This window comes from Microtus ochrogaster, unplaced genomic scaffold, assembly GCF_000317375.1.
Source record: "Microtus ochrogaster isolate Prairie Vole_2 unplaced genomic scaffold, MicOch1.0 UNK126, whole genome shotgun sequence".
Taxonomy (NCBI): domain Eukaryota; kingdom Metazoa; phylum Chordata; class Mammalia; order Rodentia; family Cricetidae; genus Microtus; species Microtus ochrogaster.
Genome location: NW_004949224.1, coordinates 750791 through 771539, shown reverse-complemented (window position 1 = coordinate 771539; position 20749 = coordinate 750791). Strand labels below are relative to the sequence as shown.

At 39.7% G+C, this 20749-nt stretch overlaps 1 protein-coding gene across 2 annotated transcripts; it reads right to left on the bottom strand.

The window, feature by feature from the left end:
* Positions 1 to 1756: 1756 nt before the first annotated feature.
* On the bottom strand, positions 1757 to 20449 carry LOC101995142 (lanosterol 14-alpha demethylase). Of its 2 annotated transcripts, XM_005371776.3 has the most exons (11): positions 20142 to 20219; positions 18918 to 19075; positions 18457 to 18555; positions 16314 to 16490; positions 14967 to 15093; positions 14148 to 14322; positions 11630 to 11749; positions 11122 to 11317; positions 6758 to 6853; positions 6183 to 6351; positions 1757 to 4141 (listed from the first exon to the last, which is right to left on the bottom strand). In XM_005371776.3, the coding sequence occupies exons 2-11, from the start codon at positions 18972 to 18974 to the stop codon at positions 3963 to 3965; spliced, it is 1395 nt and encodes a 464-aa protein (XP_005371833.1). In that variant the 5' UTR covers positions 18975 to 19075; positions 20142 to 20219; the 3' UTR covers positions 1757 to 3962. The 2 variants fall into 2 exon arrangements, with proteins under 2 accessions (XP_005371833.1, XP_005371832.1); XM_005371775.2 differs by lacking the exon at positions 18918 to 19075 and having other exon boundaries at positions 20142 to 20449.
* Positions 20450 to 20749: the final 300 nt, after the last annotated feature.

The window sequence follows — 20749 nt, the reverse complement described above, 5'->3', positions numbered from 1 at the left end:
CTCTCCTCAAAAGTTCAGTGTCATACACTCCATAAAGGTGGACTTTAAGAACTGGAGAAATGGCTCAGCAGGTCAAGGCGCCTTCCTTCAAGCCTGAGTATCTGAATTCAATCGTGAGTTGTCCCTCAAGTTGCCCTCTGACTGCATTGTGGGATATAACCTACACACACATAAATAAAAATGTAAGATTTAAGATATTTTTACATATAGACTTTGTAAGAATTATCTTTTATTCAGAACTATACATGAAGTATTATACTTTATGTAGAGGCAGATTCCATTCATCACTGGAAAACTTCCCTGCCTTCCTTTGCTCACTACTGGCTCCAAAATTGAATCACTTTAAGTTACTGTGCTAACAGTTCACTTTAATTTTTTTCATTTTTTAATTATTTATTCTTTGTATGGATGTTTTGCCTCCATGTGTGTATGTATACCTCATTCATGCCTAGTGCCTGCAGAGGCCAGAAGAGGACATCAGATCACCGAAAAGTGGAGTTTCAGATGATCATGCGCTGCCATGTGGTTGCTGAGAATCCAGTGCTCTTGGAAGGCATTTCTTCTAATTATTTTTAGGATTCTCTTTCTATGAATACACACACCGTGGACTATAGAAGTCGTTTGTTAAACCCACACAACCTTCAGAGCAGTCATGGAACACATGAGCATTGCTTCACTTCCCTTGCTTGGTGACTTCTAAATGTAGTCAGCCTCTTAGAACTAAGGTCAAGTATGGGGCTAAAGAGAAAGCTTTAAAGGACACACACTGTTTGTTCTAGAAGACCTGCGGCTGCTCCCAGCACCCAGTGTCAAATAGCTCACAACTCCCTTGTAACTCCAGCTTCAGAGGATCCAGTGGTCTAGAATATCCTTGGACTGTACTCGTAAGTATGTGCATGCATGCGTGCACAAACACACACACATAAATCTTTAAGAAAAAAATTGAAGTTCAGATATGAAGACACTGGGTTGGTTTTTTGTTATTTTACATTTATGTGTATGTGCACACCTGTGCTACAGCATGTGGCACTGAAAAACCTTACAGAAATTGGCTGTCCTTCCATGTGGGTTTCAGGGATCAAACTCTGATTGTCAGGCTTGGCAGCACCTCCACCGAAACATCTCACTGGCCCCCAACATTTTAAGATGGTTTTAAATAGATCATCTGCCTATGTGAACTGGCTGCCCTGATACAATCTAATTGTTTTTTTTATTTTACAGGTTCACCTGCCTTCTGATATCATATTGTATAAGGAGATAATTTTCAATTTCATACTGCCATAAGGAAAACATTAACTGAATTTTAAACAGATTCCCTTTGTAAATCAGTGGCTCTTTTGTGCTTTTTTCATTGTGTATATTCAGTGGGACCAACCAGTACAAACACATTTACAGTTGTGTACAAATCCTTGCCAGCACATAAAGACAAACTGGAGTTTGTGTATATAAACACCCACAGTAATGATTAAATTACATACATGTTTGTGGAATGCTAGTTTAAATGATTAAACTATAAACTGTATCAGATGGGTGAAGAGTTTTAAAGGTTTTCAAATGACAATGCTGGTAGATGTGTAGCTCCTACACTTTTTACTACAAGGCTTCATGTTTCTGCCTAATATATTTGCTACTGGTGCTGAAGACAAACCATCACTTGGAGAGAACTATTTATGTATAATGGTAGAGTATTTGAACTTCACTGGGATATTTTGTTTAGTACTGAAATAAAAATGACTTCACCACTTTCACCATACTGTATTTGAACTTTTATTTTTAACTAAGCCACAGCATATCATCTTGTTTCTTATCTCTAATAAGGAAAACTTAAGATCCAAAAAGTGGGTTTCTCTCTTCCTCCATTACGGAACATTTTCAGTGTGCCCTTGTATGAACTATCTATTGTAAGTGTTTTCAACTCTTATGTTAGCATTGTCATGATTAGTCTATTTTATTACATTTAGTGTTCTTGTGTCCAAAGAAGCCTCCTCACAATCTAAACAGAAATCAGCTCAAAGAATATTAAATTGTATCAATAAGAGTGCAGCAAAATTCAGGATGCCTCCTGCTAAGTCAGTCAAACTGGGAAACTCAGAGAATACAGCTCTCCAGAGGGTTTCTTCCCCACTTGCACAGCATTGCCTAAAATGGCAGCATTATTCTTTACATCTGGAAGATATTGTTTCACTAGTAATGGTCTTTATAGGAACACAATCACAAAGCTGTATATTGCTGGGAATTTCTAATATTATTTTCCATATTAACAACTAAGCTTTCTACAAATAGAAAAAGCTACTCTAAAATAACTAGCTGCAGGGGGAAATTGTGCATAAAAACCTTTTAATACAGTTGCCAAGTCAAGGCCATTCTCTAGGAAAAAGGTGGATGGACAAGTGCTTGTCAGCTGAGTCTGCCCCACTGCTGGATGGACTGTCGACCTCCTACGGCCTTAGGTCTCTGCTGTGTTATTCTCAGTAACTGATCTGTTGAATTCTAATGCCTGGGCCCTTTATTTAATCCCAGCACTGAAAATATGTCAAAGTCTAAAACGAGTCAGTAAATAGGCCAGCCTTACTCAAGAGTCACAACTCTGTGCCACAAATCTACAAATCTAAGTCTACAGCATCTATAACCTAGAAGTAGTATAATAGCTACTGTAGCAAAAAGGAGAAAAAAAGTGTGAGTTCAACAACTATTGAAAAAATACCTGGTTGCTCACGAGGAGATGATAACACTAGTGACTTGCCTAAATTCATAACCCAAAGGCATTACCAACAGGAGTCTAATTCATACAAATAGGATCTAATTTTCCAAATTCTCAGATCCTTTGAACTGTGCTTACACTGTGTACACAATTTAAATCCATGAATAGACCAGTTAAATTTTTGTCAGACATTTTTAATGTAAAACTTTTAACAGCAGAGATTTGCCTTCATACAGAGTCTTTAAGCCTCTTAAAACTGTAACATACTTTAGGGGAAAAAAAGTTATTTGGGAGAGGGTATTTCTTTCCTTTTTTGGGGGGGAGGGGAGAGACAGTCTTGCTATGCAGCCTACATTGGTCTCAAACTCAAAATCCTCCTGCCTCAGCCTTAAGTGCTAGGCACAAGCATCAAACATGGGCACAGAATCATCTTGACTCCTCCAGTATGATGACAGGCATGTCACAGAGTTGGGCCCATGGTTACAATTGGTTAGGCTAGGGCTCCTGAACACAGCTCCCACAGAATGCAACCAGTCATCACCATTTCTCATTCCAACCTAAAGCCCAGAAGTCACTGGTCTCAAGATCTTATTGAAACTTTTCTAACTGCATTCTGGAGAGGATACAAAGAACCTCAAGCAATCACAATCAAATCCCATAAAGATTCACCAAAATTTGACCACGCGGAGCTGGTAACATAGCACTTTTTAGTATTTATTATTTTTAGGAAACATGGCTATCAAGGCATGGTCCGATGTCTCGGCCATCTTCCTGCACCTGTGCTACAAGTTAAAATTTCAAAGGACACATCACTCCATCTAACTAGTGTTCGCTTTCATCTGAAGCTTTGGCAGGGAGCTTATTCTTTACCCTTTCGCATTTTTACACACAATTTGCAGACTCTGACTAGGCTTTTAAACTTACAGAATACACTCGTGAAAGTGGTCTCCTTGGAGCAATGTGTGCTTCTGAAGTTAACACCTGAACACTGTATTCTCTAGCCAACTATCTAGATTCCCCGAAACAATTTCTAACTCAAAAGTTTGACTTCCATGAATTCCTATCAAAACTATTATAAACTGTTTCAAATGCCATTAGATTTGCTAAAAGTCACCTGCATTAATAAGACATTAAAATCAAACTGGCTTTCAGAACTACACACTCAAAAAAACAGTACACACTGAAAGTTGTTTCATAAGCTTCATTCTCTCTCAAGCTGCCGCTTGCAGTCATTAACCCACACTGGTTCCTTGTTCCTTTTTCATTTTGATCTTCTTTTGTAATGGATTACTGGGTTTTCAGGGGTGTGAATCATTGTTGTATAATTCACACTGGGAAAGTATCCATTGATGAGGTCAAATTCATACAAACGAAGCATAGTAGACCAAATTGTCTTAATTTGAACATATGCAAAATTTTCTCCAATACAACGATGCCGTCCTGTTTTTAAAAAAAGAAAAAGGTTTTCATCAGAAAAAGTTTTGAATTCTTACCCCTCTCAGCCTGAAGTGACATTTGTTTTAAATGAGCAGGGGATGTGCAACAGCACAATAAAACGATGACACCTTGTACAAAAAGTGATACTATAAAAAGCCCAGGAATTTCCAGTGTTGGAGGAAAATGAAGGTGATTATGATAACATTTTGTGAAATTTAGTATTATTGAGGACAAACAAAGAAGGTTCAAATCATAAAATGGTAATCTAGCTTGGGTATGTGTAGAATATGGGTCCCAGGAGAGCTCTGGTGTTATGTCCAGTGTGATCCTGTGAATCAAAATTCATTTTGTCCAGTACAATGATAACAGAAGGGGATTTAATAAAGCCAAAATAACATCTATACTAGAATCAAAATCTACAAAAGCTGAGAAATTATGAAATGCACAAGGAAACAAGGCCAGAGCAACCTTAAGCATGGACTACACTGAAGAATTTAGGCTGATTTCAAATTTGATCACATGACTCGAGGTCCCGGAACCAGTGCAGTATGGTTCTAGACAAGGACCAACAAATAGATCAAGGGGACAGAACAGAGTTCAGAAAGGATCTGATGTCTATCTGGTTCTCAGCCTTACATCAAGCTGAGAAGATGCTGGGATAACAAGACTAAGCTATGGGTGTGAGGGGAATCTAAGAATCACAAGTTCATCCCTTTCTCACATCAAAATAGTTCAAGACAACCCCAGATCATCAATTCTAAAGTCATTAAGGGTTGGTAAAGAACAGGAAATCACATTTATGACATGAGGCTGGAAAAAGACAATGTCATAATGTTTTAAGTCTGGAACATTTTGGCTGGGCCCAGCGTTATGGTGCACGCCTTTAATCCCAGCACTCAGGAAGCAGAGGCAAGCCGATCTCCATAAATTAGAAGCCAACCTGTACAAGAACTCTACAGATAGAGCTCCGGGCCATTGAAAGGTACATAGTAAGATCCTGTCTCGAAAAAAAAAAAAAAAAAAAAAATAGGAGAGAAGAAGAGAAAAGGGGAGGGGAGGGGAGAGGAGACACTGGGACATCTTTGTTGTAAATATTTTTTGCTAAAGAAAAAATAAAATTGAACACGGCTTACCACCATGTTTGCTTAGCCCCTTAAGCATTTATTTGTGGGAGCCACATTTAAGGGAGCCACTTAACATTGGTCCATATTCAAGAAGTCTGGTTTAAAGTAAGAAGTTAATAACCAGAAGTATCCTAACTAAATCAACAAAAGAACTGATAAATTCTGACTACTTACAATGTTATATAAAAAGTATAAACAGATAAATAAATAGGAAAGACAGAGCAGTGGCTGGAGTGAGATGCAGCCACAAGCCAAGAATTGCAACTTCTAGAACTAGGAAGAAGCAAGAACCCTTCTTCAAAGCCTTCAGAGAGAGCATGGCCCTGCCAACACCCTTGATTTCAGACAATTGGCCTCCAGAATGGGAAGGTGACAGACAATCTTGGTTTTAGACACCCAGATTATGTTAGCTATAGAAACTCTACAATATTAACACAGGGATGAAGAAAAGCCAAGACCGTGATCTGGACCATCTCAAATGGAATGTACTGCTGCATAAGGCGCAGGAGCTGCATAAGGCGCAGGACCAGTCCGGTGCGTTACAGCAGTGGAAACAGGCACCAGTTTAGTGATGCTGCCTCTCTCATTACAGAATCTAAACCTGCAGAACTAGGGGCCCTTTCAATTATTAATCTACAATCCTGTGTATCTCATGTTAAGTGTACTTATTAAATAACGATCTGAATTTCAAGGTCTTCATATATTTGGAACAAATATAAGGATGTGGGTCAGAGCAATGGAGCATTATACAAAGATATATCCTTAGACTTAGGAAATATTTTACAGATTTTACAGAGTCAATTCCCAAAATCTTTCTCTCTCCTTCCCTATCTCTCCACCCAACCCCCAAGTTGTTTTACTGAAGAAAAACAAATAACAGAGGCAAACACTTTAACCTAAAATGTAAGCAGCCCTCTTACCAGCTCCAAACGGCACATAAGCAAACTTCTCTCCTGATGCTGGGTTATCCTGTAAGTAGCGGTCAGGATTAAAGTCCAAGCGTTCTACCCAGGAGTCCTTCAGCCTTTGGTTGATAGTAGGAGAAACACACACCTGATGCCCTGGAGGAATGGTGTACCCTGCCACAGTCTACAGTGAGAAAGAAGACATCTCATTAGAGATACATACGTTAAAAAACTGTCTAGATGATAAACCAACTGAAATTATCTACTGAACTAGAAGCATATATACAAACCCAGCTCAAAGCAGAGTAGAATTTCAAAACCTTTCATAATCTGACCTATATAATTCACACTTATAATTTTTACAAAATACCATATTATATCTAAAGCCAAAGAAATGAACCTCTAATCTTTAAAAACTGCAATTGTTAAATAAAAAGTAATAACAGAATTAGAATTAGAGTTGCATGTTTACTATTTGTAATTATGTAACGATTTTCATACATCTATAATAATAATGGTTTTTACGTGTATAATTTAAAATATTCTCTCTGAAACTGGGCCCTCGGCAGGGAAATCTAGCCGAGACTTACCTGAGGGGTCCTGGCCATCCTCATCATGGTCATTATAGGAGGTCTCAGTCTTAATGTTTCTTTTATGCATCGGTCAAGCAAATTCAGATCCTTCAGCTTAAAAAAAAAAAAAAATCAAGGATTATCTCTGGTATTTCCTCACACACACACACAAATATTCACCATACCTCCACAGTAGGAGAAAATTATTTTAATTTTCTAGCCAGTGTTAGAGTAAAAGGGCAGTGGTAACTAATTCATAATGGCTGGAAAGGTTACTCCGTCAATGGAAAAAGTGGGGGCCAAAATAACACGGAGAGGGGCAACTATATGGTTAAGGACCAAAAAAAATTCACTCTTTGAAAAACTGAGATTTTCAATCATGAGTGCCAACTTTTTCAAAACTCTGACAAATTAGACAAAGGCATATAACAATCTACCATAAGTTTGTTCAAGAAAAAAACAATGCTGTATGTTGGTGAGCAAAGCAAGCTTGGTGTTACCTTACACTGCAGATCAGTGGGAGCCTTGGAAAGCAAAGCACAGCAGCTACAGCCTCGCTATTCAGAGAGGGCAGAGCAAATATGCCGAGAAGAGCCAGACAGAGCAGCACCTCCCTCCCACATCCAGAAGCTGAGGCAGCCTTGGCTAAATTGAGAACTTATATTGAAAAAACAAAAAAGAAATATCCAGCAGACATTGTTTAATACTATAAGTACCTGAGGTAGTGGTACAATTAATAAAACCAGATACTTAACACCTGGAAAATGAAAATGAAATGTTGACAAGAGACCCTGAAAGTCCTTAACATGAAGCCGCATGCATTGCACAGGAAAGCAGCACAGACGTGACAGAGATCCAGTCTCCCACCTGGGCTGACCAGCACATACCACTGTAACCTCCTGCCGCACTCTTGATAACATGCCATGAACATGCATAGCTCCTCAGTAAAAGCTGAGTCCAAGACAGTTTAAAAAATCTCTAACTGGGGCTGGAGAGATGGCTCAGCGGTTAAGAGCATTGCCTGCTCTTCCAAAGGTCCTGAGTTCAATTCCCAGCAACCACATGGTGGCTCACAACCATCTGTAATGAGGTCTGGTGCCCTCTTCTGGCCTGCAGACATACACACAGACAGAATATTGTATACATAATAAATAAATAAATATTAATAAAAAAATCTCTAATTGATACGCTCAGGAATGGCAGCATCTTTAATCCCAGAGGCAGGCAGATATCTGGGAGTTTAAAGCCAGGCTGGTCTACACAATGAGTTCCAGGCCAGTCAGAAAGACATAGTGAGATGATTATCTCAAACAAAACAACAACAAAAAAGATTTACAAAGTCTCTAATCACTATGTGGCCACAGAAATAAACAGGAGAGTTCACTGAATACAGATGAATGCAGACATCATAGAACCCTATTCATCTGTTTATGAGAGTCACTGAACATAGACAGGATCACACACGTTTACAAACCCTGCAGAAGGAACAAACCTCGGGGTTAGGGATCTCATTTCTAGAGCTGCTATTGCTTTGCAATGTAGCAAATTCAACAAAAATATTAGAAACTTAAAAAAAAAAGGAAACTAAGAACTACAACTACAGTTCATATATACCACGAAAGGAAGATTAATGGGAACTATCATTAAATTGGATTTTTTTTAAACTAAAGCAACTAGCTTCTTATAGAGTATTAAAATTTAGTAATATAGGAAGAGAACAGAAATCACCAATGGGATAGCAGTCAGAAGCCACTTGGAGGCACACGGGGTGTGTCCATTTTCCTTGTTGGCCACTGCTCTGTTGACCCTTCCTCTCCCTCTCCAACATTCTCAGCAGCTACCAGCTGACCTCAGGGAGCAGACCCGCAGTTCTAACTGCCCATCCTGCAACCCTCAAAAGGAAATGGGCAGCCATGACCACAACCTCCAATAAGGAAACACACTGAATTTACTAAATGAATTTAAACGGACTATTATAAATACCTTCAAAGAACAAAATTAGGCCTAAAGAATTAAAGTATGAAACTATATAACAATACCTCATGAAATAGAGAATAGTTTTTTAAAAAAATTATAAAAATTCTGCAACTGGAAGATATAAGTAAGACTTTCACTAGAGTAGATCAATAGCAGATTTGAACTGGCATGAGAATGAACATAAAAAGAATACTTAAGGGCCGGCAAGACGGCTCAGCAGGAAAAGGCATTTGCTGCCAAGCTTGATGATGCATGCAGTGGAGAGAAGCAGCTCCTCCGTGCTGCCCTCTGCCACCTCCTGGGCACCATGGCACACACAGGCACACAGCGCACACAATAAATAAGAAACAACGCATTGAAAGAATAAAAATAGGCTTAACAAAGGTTAAGTAAAAAATAAATAAAAAATAAAAATGTTGGAAGAAATTAAAAGACCAAAAATAAGGAAAAGTTACACCATGACGCCATGTTCATGGAGTTGTGTCTAAAACAGAAGGATGGCAGTACTCCCAAATGTGGTGCATTCAATCACAAGCTCACAGAAATTGACAAGCTGACTCTAACATTCTTTTTAGATTTTATTTTACATACCCACCACAATTCCCCCTCCCTCCCCCCTCCAGCTCCCCCCATCTCCTCTAAACTTCTAGTAAAAATTGAATAAACTAGGAATAACTATAATAGTTGGAAAAGATTAGAGCCACACTCTGAAATTTAAAACTTACAGAAGTAAACATATAGTTAACTCATAAGCTAGACACTCATCTTGATAGAATGGAATTCAGAGTTCAGAAATAAAGCCTTAAATTTGTGGCCAATAAATTTTTGACAAGCCCGTTCTGGGGGAAAGTAGTCTTTTCAACACACAGTGCTGGGATAAATGGATCTCTACACACAGAACAGGCACAAGGGTTCTTATCTCACATTATATTCAAGTTTAATTCAAAACAGGACAAAGACCAAAAAGTAGAAGGAAACTAAGAAGAAAACAGAGGGGTAAGTAAGTCTTCACACCTTTTGTAAACACACACCTGCTCAGGACAGTGAAAGGCAGCCTTATTATAAAGAGACAGGATCTGAACAGACAGTCTCCTAAGAAAACATCTTAAAATACTCAGTCATCAGGGGAAAGTTACTTAGCTCAAAAGACCACGTCACATACATTACAGCCAGGAGAATCGTAAACATCAGAACACAATGCTGCTGACAAAGTTAAAAACTGAGCAAATGTTTGGAAAACATTTTAGAAGTTCAATACATCAACATGTATTGCTGTATGACCCAGCAATCTCACTCCTAGGTATGGACCTCATAAAGTGGAGATAACCCAAATATGTAAAAAATGGACAAATGATAAGTAATATGCACTATGTGCCTATTACAGAATATTATTGGGGACAAATATTAAAATACTGACACATGCTCCAACATGGATGAACCTTATCCCTCTGTTACAGCTTGGATGTCATTAAATATTCACCAGCCACTAGCACTCAGGAGGTCAATGCAGGTATCTCTTAAGTTGAGGTCAGCCTGGTCTACATAGTAAGTTCTAAACCAATCACGAGCTACACAGTGAAACTCTCTCTCAAGAAAAAAAGAAAGAAAGAAAGAAAGAAAGAAAGAAAGAAAGAAAGAAAGAAAGAAAGAAAGAAAGAGAGAAAAAAAATGTAATCCAAAGGTTCATATAGTGATGGCAGGAAGTACTGGGGCATTTTTAAAAGATTAATAATGGGGAATCATCAGACCCTCTGAGTAGTTAAGGTTAACTAGTAGGAAAAGAAGTTAATTCGTAAGAGGTAATTGGCATATTACCAGTCAAAGATGATACAATAAAATTACAGCTGTATATCCTCTATTATATATGTCTATAATATATATATATGTATATACTATGCTTATATAAAAAATTGAGAAACATATATACATACATATATATGGATTTACCTCAGGAATGTAAGAATATCTGGATGTAACATACCATTTTAATAAAGTATCTAAACAAAATATAATAAAAAAGGATAAGACCAGGGCGTGCTTCAAAAGTAGCTGCCTAGTTATTCAGTGAATGAGTCCTCTCCTGTTTTCCTGCCCAGCAAGCTCGGTGTCTTATATCATTTCTACTCAAACACAGGCCACAGAATTTCATGTACTCCAAAGCTCCTACACTTTATAAAAAACCACAACATATATATGATATAGTCCACGTCCAGAGGCCAGACGTTAAAGCTAGGCAGCAAAGCAACAGGGTAGAGCACACTAAAGCCTCAGTACGAAATCCACCTGTGAAGTTTAGAGAAGCAATCACTTAGCTCTTACTGTTCCCTAAGCTTGTAGAAAAGTCTCTGAAAGCCTATCAGCAGTTGGAGCTATAGTGAACAGAAGGCCTCAAACTGTGCACAAACCTGCTCATAAGTTAAGGGAGGCAGGTCCTCACCACACACTGCTTTCTGTTCTAAGTAGCACTTTTCTTGAAGCGGTTTATCTCTGGCCAAAAAGAAGCCCATCCAGGCACTGGTGGTGGAGGAGGTGTGCTGTCCTGCCAGCAGGAGTCCAATGAGCATCCCCGCTATCTCGTCATCTGTCAGAGGGTGCCCGTCCCTGGGGATGAACCACACACTTAACATTAATACAATTTATGGACATAATCAACTCTCTTTTTACCTACTACCAATCAGGGTCTCCCCCCCCCCAAAAAAAAAGACCAACCAGGAGAAAGCAAGATGTGGAAGACTTCCTTCCAGTTTATTTGCCGATGTTACCTATGCCTGCTTCTGGGGTTGCAATAAGGCACAAGGGCCCAGCGCTTCGTGTCTCTACAATTTACAAGTACCAATTTATAAACCCACTCTAACCAGAAATACCAGTAATCTACATTTTCATGTACAAGTTGTAGTTTCTGACAGTTCTTACTTGTATGTAGAGTCTAGTAAAGTTTGGAGAATGTCATCAACTTTTTCTTCGGACTGCCTGCGTTTCTTGATGGCCTTATAGAAAATATTCTTGATCTCTCGATGGGCTCTGTCCCTGCGTCTACAATTTAAAACCAGAGTATTTTCAATAGAGTAATTATTCTATAGACTCACATTCTAAACTAATAACAAACATAAAACATTAGTTTACTAACCTAAGTAAAACTTAGAACCAGAAAAAAAGGTGCTGTAGGACAATGGTTTATACCTTGTCAATTGTATTTTAATAAAACACTGCTGGCCAGTAGCCAGACAGGAAGTATAGGTGGGCAACCCGGCAGGAAGTAGAGGCAGGGCGACGAGAACAGGAGAATTCTGGGAATAGGAAAGCTCAGCCTGCAGTTGTTACCCAGACACAGAGGACACAAGATGTGACTGCCTTGCCGAAAAAGGTACCAAGCCACGTGGCCAACACAGACAAGAATTATGGGCTAATATAAGCTATAAGAATTAATTAATAAGAAGAGCCTGAGATACTGGGCCAATCAGTTTACAATTGATGCAGACCTCTGTGTGATTCTTTGGGACTTAACAACTGCAGGAATCAGGCAGGACAGAAAACTAAGTCAACAAAAATGAGTTGTGAACTCACATTGTAGTCATGCTGACAGTTTTTAGTGCAAAGCTAGTCAACATAGCTCATATTGCTAACACACGACCTAGATAAATAGGCATGACACTGCCTTACAAGCATTTTCCAGTTCAACATAACACAAGTCTAAATTAACATAAGGGTCTAATTTTTCCAAATCAATCCTCAAAGCTACCAAGCCGCACTGGCTTTCATAGGATTTTACTCTACTTCTCACTTTCTATAACTGCATATTTTTTTTTGCATGAAGAAAAGTCCTTGTGTCAAAACACATGCTCCAGCTTCAAAACCTTTCTTTTGATCAGTGTGCTCATTGCCTCCAATTCATAAGAGACTCCACTCAATCCACACAGCTAGTGAGCAACAACAAGACTCTAAAACCATGCAATATTGAGGTGGAGAAGATGGCTCAGTAGTTCAGTAGAGCTCTTACAGAGATTGGGAGTTGAATTCCAAGAACCCACATCTGACAGCTCAAACAGCAGAAATCTTGGAGCTGGTGTTACCGGCTGTTTGAGCTGACAGATAATGCCTCTAGCCTCTGCAAATACCAGCACTCAGGTGTGCACACACACAAGACACACCACACAGAGAGACAAAAGAGAGAGAGAGAGACAAGAGGCAAAGATAAAATCTTTATTTTAAAAAATACTGACTCCTAAAAGCCTATCAAACTCTCTAATGAAAACTGCCTTATTTCACTTAAAGCACTACTGTTGAAGACAATTGAGATAATACACACAGAAAGGAAGATTCCATTTCAACATCATAATGTGAGTAAAAAAGAGGGATGAGGGCATAACGTTTAAATAAGTAAGTAAATAGTAGGTCTCTGACTTAGAGGTAGAACATGTGTTTAGTATGCCCAAGGTTTAGTAACAAAAAATTAAAAGTACATGGAATAATTTCACTAAACCAGTTGGTTTGAGTAAAACAGGGAAAGATCAGGCTATAACATGAAGCGCTAGAAATTTGACAAGAACCAAGAAATGGAGGACAGAAACAAGACGATGTATGTCAGAGAAACTATGGGTGAGGAGCAGTGTGGTGCATGCCAGCACAATATACACACAAGCATTTCTTTTCGGTTGCTTTGTTTTTTGTTTTTTGTTTTTTTTTTTACTGCAGTTTCTTATAAATGCTGATTTCCAGGGATCCTCCCTGTGCTTGCTCTTTCACTGTAATAGCCTTTATTTGGCAGCAAAATAGAAGGTGTGAGCCACATGGTGGTGGCACACGCCTTTAATCCTAGCGCTAAGGAGAAAGATGAATCTCTGAGAGTTCCAGTGCAACCAGGAATGTTACACAGAGAAACCCTGTCTCGAAACAAAAAAACAAACAAAAATAAATAAAGGGGTGGATATCAATGGAACAAAGATAATAGTTTAATTCCATCTCACATAAACAGAAACAACCTAGAAAGGGAGGAAAGCAAACAGTTATTAAGACCTGAGCTCCACACCAAGTCCTAAAGACCAGGTTGCTTTGAATCAGAGGCAGTTACTGCCCTTAAGTAAACTACAGTACCGTTAGCAAGGAGACAAACAAAATCAAATAAATGCACAAACAGCCAAAAGAAAGGGCACAAGAGAAGTACTGAAAAGCCAGCAAGGCTTTCAAACAAGTGCTTTAGAAAGGTCATGGCTCTAAGTACAGCTTAGAGACTTCTTGGAGTAAGAAGACATATTAGGTAAGCAAAATATTACAAGAGACAACAAACTACCTTCTCAATAAAATAAAGCTTTCTTTAAATGAACTCACTATATAAACTGTCTTGAATTCTTATAAAAGGGAGGCTCCTAATCAGCCCAAATCAGAAAGTACACAAACAGCACAGCAACAAGTGCAAAGTGCTCCTTATCCATACCTGAAACTGGGCAGAGGCAACCAACCTGGCAGCAGCCAGGCAGCATGGCTAAAACCTCCATCCAAATCTGCATACAGCTGGGCCACCTTCTCATTGAGTTGACTTCTAATTTCCTTTCCATGTAAACAATGGCTAGCTGTTAAAATTATGAGCTCAGAAAGCGCTTCAAACACATCTAAGAGGAAGAAAAGATCATTCTCATTACAATTTTCAAAAATCTTTTAAAATAATTTAATATATAAAGAAATTGTGAAGGAAAAAAATGGATATATAAAAATTGGAATATATCCAATATTTATGAATCCTATTCATCCTCCAAAGTCTTCAGACAGCTACATAGCTGTGCAAAACTCTGGAGGCAATAAACCGAAGCCACACTGCCCCTCTGGCCCCAGTTTGAAGCTAGCTGGACTATACAGCAAGGGCCTTCACAAATAAACAAACAATAGGCATTCTAATGTGTACATCAGCGCCTTCTGTGACTAGAAAACACATCATCACAGCAGCTTCAGGTATAGAGATATTCAAGTTCCTACATCTTTTATGGGAGCTTACGGCCAACATCAGGAGGTGGTGACCTGCTGCCTCGGCCCCACTGGCCTATAAGCAGATATTGCTCCTGGTATAGATACACCAACTTCTGCTCTCAGAAGACAATACTTAGAAGTGCACACTAAAGTCTGCATTTGGTGTTACAACTGCAGAGTCATCCACACTTCCCAAACCATTAGATACACAGCAGTTCTACACATATTATACTTTGTTCTGCACACACACATAAACAGAAAAGAATAGGACCAATGTAATGATTTTGCTTACTTCTTTCTCCACTTTCTCCCCAACTCTGAAAGTATTCCTCTGTTTCTTTTTCAATTATAGAAACATACTGCTTAAAGTGGGCTATGTTAAGGCCACTTTTTAACATTTTCTTCTGCTCCAAAAACACCTTTAAAAAAAATTAAGGGTACACAACATTAAAATACATTTTTTTATTTTATTCTAAGATACGTCAGATTATTCTAGCTACATAACAAAAAAAAATTCTTAAATTTGAAAACAAAAACAATAACAGGATTTCTAAAAACTAAACCACATATGGAAACTTAAAAAAAAAAAAATGGGAAGGGGTTCCTCTCCCTGGATCCTAGAAAATGATCCATCAGGAATCCTACCTCTCACCTTTTAATGTCCCACCACTCTTTATTCAGAGACCCACTCCCAGATCTTAGTTGTATTCTAATCTCCAACCCAAACCACTTAATACACTTTCTCAAAAGTTCATTACACTTCACTATGTCCTCCTTCAACTATGTTCTCATCACATTTCTAGATATCATTCATCATTGACACCATCTTCCAGAAATTTAGAACAGCCTAAATAAAATAATTTTTGAACTAATAGCCCTTTGAGGCATTTAAACTTTAAAAATTCTAATAAAATATTTAAAATAATAAAGAGATAAATCTGAGCAAAAATTTTTGAAAACCATTGCTTTTACAAAAGGGGAGACTTTCTTCTACTACTCCTAACCCCAGAAATATTAAAATTGACTCTTCACTGCCATCCCCATTACCTAATTATGTTCTACTCATAACACACCAATATGCTAATTTGGGAGCAGGTAAAGATAATATGAAAATATTCCATACCCAGAGTAGACAAATTAAAAGGATTTTTTTTTTTAAAGATCAGGTCTCACACTACAGTCCATGTTGGGCTTGAACTCAAGATTCTCCTGCATCAATTTCCCAAATGCTGGGATCGCAGATATGAGTCACCACAGATAGCTCAAGAAGAGTTCTGATGTCAACAATTTTCAACTCCAAGCTCTTGGACTAAACTCCCAAGCAGTAGTAAGAAGTCCTTTTGATGAATAATGGTATTTTCTTGTTCCTTTCTCAAGTCAAATCCCAATATGCTAAATTATGGTTGAGTCTATTTCTTTGTATAGGAAAACCATTTAAAAATTTGTTTAGCCTTGACAACAAATATAAAATAAAATACTCATCCCTTAAACAGCTCCCCATAGTTTCTTTTTAAATATCACAAAATCTCTAATTTCTTAAATTAGTCCTGCATTACAATGTGTAATATTACGTAACTAGATGTAACTACTCTACTATAGTTTAGGGTTGTGTTTTGTCCGAGACAGACATGCCACCTACTGCATTTGGCACATCATATGCAACGCCCTTCCCAAATACGGGAGTTGTCAGTCGACTGTAGACATCCTCCGCATTCAGATCTTCATTTTTACTATTGAAAAGCAGTGCAGCTGCGTCACTCCCCAGAAGGTAAGTAAACGTCTTGCCCACCATGGTAAAGCTGAATACAGGACCATACTAAAAAAGAAAAGTAATGTGAAAAAAAACACTCCTTACATCACAGAATAAAAGGAAAAGTTCCAAATACTCATGAACTTTTAAGCAGCTGTTTTCATCTGGCCATATTACACCTCCTGTCTTCATCACAAAAGCAGCATAAATATAATGGTTTGTTCTTCTCCACAGTTTATCCTGAAAATATTTTCTACTACGCAAAACATCAGAATTCTAATGTATTTGATCATTAGGTGCTACTGTTAGCTCAGTCAGTTGCTCTACATTATTGAATATATAGGTAATATGCGAGTTGTTTTTAATTATTGTTTTGCTTTATGTTGACTATATAGAATTCTTTAATAAGCATTTATAAGAATATAACTTTTCCTTTTTGTTAAAAACTAATTTATTGCGGCTGATGAGATGGCTTATGGGTAAAATCATTTGCCATCAAATCTGACAACCTGAGTTTGATCTCCAGAATCCATGAATTGAATGATGTCAAAGAATCATTACAACAAAAGGTCTTGCACAAGTAAGACAGGACAAGTGCAGTATAAGAACAGAGACTGGGGAGCTGGCTCTGTGTTCTGCTCTTGCAGAGGGCCTGAGTTCGGTTCCCAGCACCCACACTGGGTAGCTGCCAGCTGTAGCTATAGCTCTAGTGATGTGGGAGTGATTTCTTTCTAATCTGTTGCTTTCATTGGTTAATTAATAAAGAAACTGCCTAGGCCCATTTGATAGGCCAACCCTTAGGTGGGTGGAGTAAACAGAACTGAATGCTGGGAGAAAGAAGCTGAGTCAAGGAGTCGCCATGATTCTCCCACTCCAGACAAACGCAGGTTAAGATCTTTCCTGGTAATCCACCTCGTGGGCTACACAGAATATTAGAAATGGGTTAGATCGATATGTAAGAGCTAGCCAATAAGAAACTGGAACTAATGGGCCAGGCAGTGTTTAAAAGAATAGTTTCTGTGTAATTATTTCGGGTAAAGCTAGCCGTGCGGGCGGCCGGGTGCCGGGGACGCAGCCTCGCTGCTCCTATTACAACACTCTAGAGATCTAATGCCTTCTTCTGGCCTTGGCAAACAGCTGCATTTAGACGCACAAACTATCAGAGACACAAAGGCTTTCCAAACAACTAAAACCAAATCTTAAAAGGAAAGTGTTGAAAACACTTTGGATGCAGGAGTGACATGCAAGCCCCAACCTACTGACAATTCATGGCTGCTAGGGGCTGAAGAGTCAGGTTTTAAGAGTGTGGCCCGAAGCAGGTTCACCATGTTCTAATGGATGGCCCCACACCCATGCATATACAAACAGCACGAATTGCACTGAGTGCTTTATTTTTTAAAAAATAACATAAAGTTCAGAGGGAGACATGGGGGGAAAAAAATCAAGGAGGAATGGGAAAAGTGGAGTGGAAGTAAATACGATCAAAATACAATATGTACACTTATGAAATTCTTAAAGACAATTTTAAATTATATTACAACAAAGGAGAGAGTTCTCTTAAGTAATTAATTGAAATAATTAACAAGTGAAGTGATTAACAAGAGGTCTATGCAAAAGCACTGTTTGCAGAGGAAAGCTTCAAGGACTTAAATATCTCCATTGTCCAAGTGGAGAGTGAAATCACACTGGATCGACAGAGCAATAGAAAAAAGACAGAAAATCCCAAAGATACATGATTAAGAAAAGTGATAAAAGTCAGCTTTGACTATAAATAGTGAAAATAAAATTTAAAACTATTTTTTAAAACATAATTGTTAGAACGACAGGTTTCTTCACATTGTAGAGACTAACCCAGGACAAACACTCTGGGAAGCTAAACAGGTCAACACGGCCTTTTATCTCTTAAACCAGAGATGTTTCCAATAATGCCAATATGCAGAGAGGGTACAACATTTATTTAATGCGCTTCCATTTAAAAGAAAAGCACTTCTCTAAACTAGTTTCTCCACCTCTGATTTTTTAAAAGGCTTACCTTCTCATATGCATTTTCCAGGAACTCAATTGGACTTTTCCCAAATGCTATTGCATGGCCAAGGAATGGAATTGGAGAGAAAATGTACGGTGGACTTTTCTGCAAAAAAAAAAAGAAAAGAAATTTTCATTTTCATTTAATTAAGAGTTGTTAGAGAGCCAGCTTGAGATTACTGTTTTAAAAAAATAAGTATATTTTAGAGAAAGTATAGTCAAAAAGAATTCAAAATAGAAATGACTAGGCAGAAAGGCACTGCAATTTTGAACAGCGGTAGCTAACAAAAAACGTCCAATATTATTGAGGCTTCAGGCAAAAAGGTGGAGCAAACAAGGGGAGAGTTGACTGCATTTGCAAAGTTTCTGCAGTCTACGAGCACTCCTTTCAATCCCAGAGTCTTGCTTGACTTTTTCTGAAACAGAAAAAGCCAAATAGTAAACTACAGAAAAGAAAATGTTTCTCACATTTACAGGGAAACGGAAGTTTGTCATGCTTCTCTGACTGCAAATAACTAGAATCATCAATATTTGAGAGAACGGACCTTCTCCAGCAGGAATTTTGTAGTGCTTGTCTTAAAAGGGCTTTAGATGCCACCAAATAAGATCTTCAGATTGCCAAGACTCTGCGAGGAAAAAAAACGTGCAACGATGAAAATAGATGATGTTCCTCTCATCTTTGGTGGTCTCAAAACAGCAAAACCTCACAGCACTTTAGAATAAGGTACCTTTGTCTTTCCAGTGGTAAACACAATCTCCTCAAAGCAATGTAGAAGCACACTTTCAAACTCACCACCCAAGGAGTGAAGGCTGGAAGATGCGCCAAGGTGAGCCTTGCCTACAGAGCAAGTTCCACCGCCGCCACCCTGGGTTACAATAAGGCCCCGCCCAAAAAAAATGCTTTTAACATAGCATATCTAATAAAAGTAAGAAATAGTAACTGTCTAGTGCTTGTTCGGGTTGAAACAAAAGTAATTTTAAAAGCAACTTGGTTAGGATTTAATGCTGGATACAGTGCCGTTCTTACATTCCATTGTCGGTTTCAAAGGAGTGATTTCCATAGCTTCCAAATGTTGATTACAAAGGGCATTCATCAAATAACATTTGGGAGACTTGGAGCTCGGGGTTTGCTGTAGTGCTAGGTTAGATTATTTTAACAGTATCACACTCTCCTCAGGCACTTATGAACTGGCCACAATTTCCCTGACACTGATATTAATAGCCATTACCTCCAATAGCCCACAGGATACTAAACACACAAGGCAATAGAGAGAGGGACGGCCACCGGGGCGCCGCTGTTGCCCATATTACTCGCCACCAAGGCCCTCACAAAAATCCTGAACACCTCGAAAGGAAACAGCAAAGCCAGTACAGCGTTCTGCAGTTACAGTCACGTCCAAGACCAGCCAACTTCATCCAAAAGGCCACACACACCAGTCTGCACTTCCATCGCTATAACTACAAACGCTGCAAAGCGAGAGCCTAGTCAGATGGTCAAAGCAAGTTACTGCCACGGCAGAAACTGCGGCGGCCAGCACAGCCCCGAATTCGGATTCCAACGACCCCACTACCGAAAGCAAAGATCAGGATCGCCTGCAACACCGGCGTCTGCAGCCACCACCCGGGCCCCCAGCAACCCTCCACCGCAAGGCTGACCCAGGCACAGAACGAGGACCCCTGAGGTGCACGTACCGCCCCGGCGGGCAGCTGGACCATGTGGCCCACTGCGAGGCGGAACAGGTAGATCAGGCTGAGCGTGAAGGCGCAGGCGATAAGCAGCGTGGAGGGCAGGTTGCCTCCTGTCACCTGCTCCATCGCCTGGCCCAGCACCAAGCCGCCCGACTGCAACAAGCCCAGGAACACCATCCCGGCCGGCCGCCGCGTCGCTCCCCCTGGACGAGCTGGAGGCCGAGGTCGCCGCTGCTTCTCCGAAAAGATGTAGCAGGAGAAGCCGAATAGTGGGCGTCGCAAGGCGGCCCCGGCCTCCGGGTCTCTACAGGCCCGGGTACCTCCCACACCCGCGGCCCGCCGCGCGCCACCGGCACGTCACAGACAGGGCGGGGCCTGCTGGCGGCCACGCCCCCTCTGACCTCGGGGATCCTTGCGCCACCGAGGGGCCCTGAGGGAGTGGGCTTTGCCTGTGGCACTGGGGTTCGGGCAAGCAAGTGATCGCTGCAGACACGGCCACGGCCTGAGGACCGCGGGCCACGAGGGCCCTTGATCCCCAGGAACACAGCGCCGGGAGCGGGCACGGGAGGTCCTGGCGGAGGGATCTCGAGACCAGCCCGCTGGAGGCGGCG

What these genes read in the sequence shown, in the direction of transcription:
- LOC101995142 (XM_005371775.2), bottom strand. Translation starts at nt 20,315, where the DNA reads ATGGTGTTCCTGGGCTTGTTGCAGTCGGGCGGCTTGGTGCTGGGCCAG. An exon ending in TGGAAAATGCATATGAGAAG is followed by an intron (nt 16,491 to 18,456) that starts GTAAGCCTTTTA and finishes TTTCTTTTTTAG; the next exon opens with TATGGTCCTGTATTCAGCTT. An exon ending in TTGCCTCTGCCCAGTTTCAG is followed by an intron (nt 11,750 to 14,147) that starts GTATGGATAAGG and finishes TTTAAATTGTAG; the next exon opens with ACGCAGGGACAGAGCCCATC.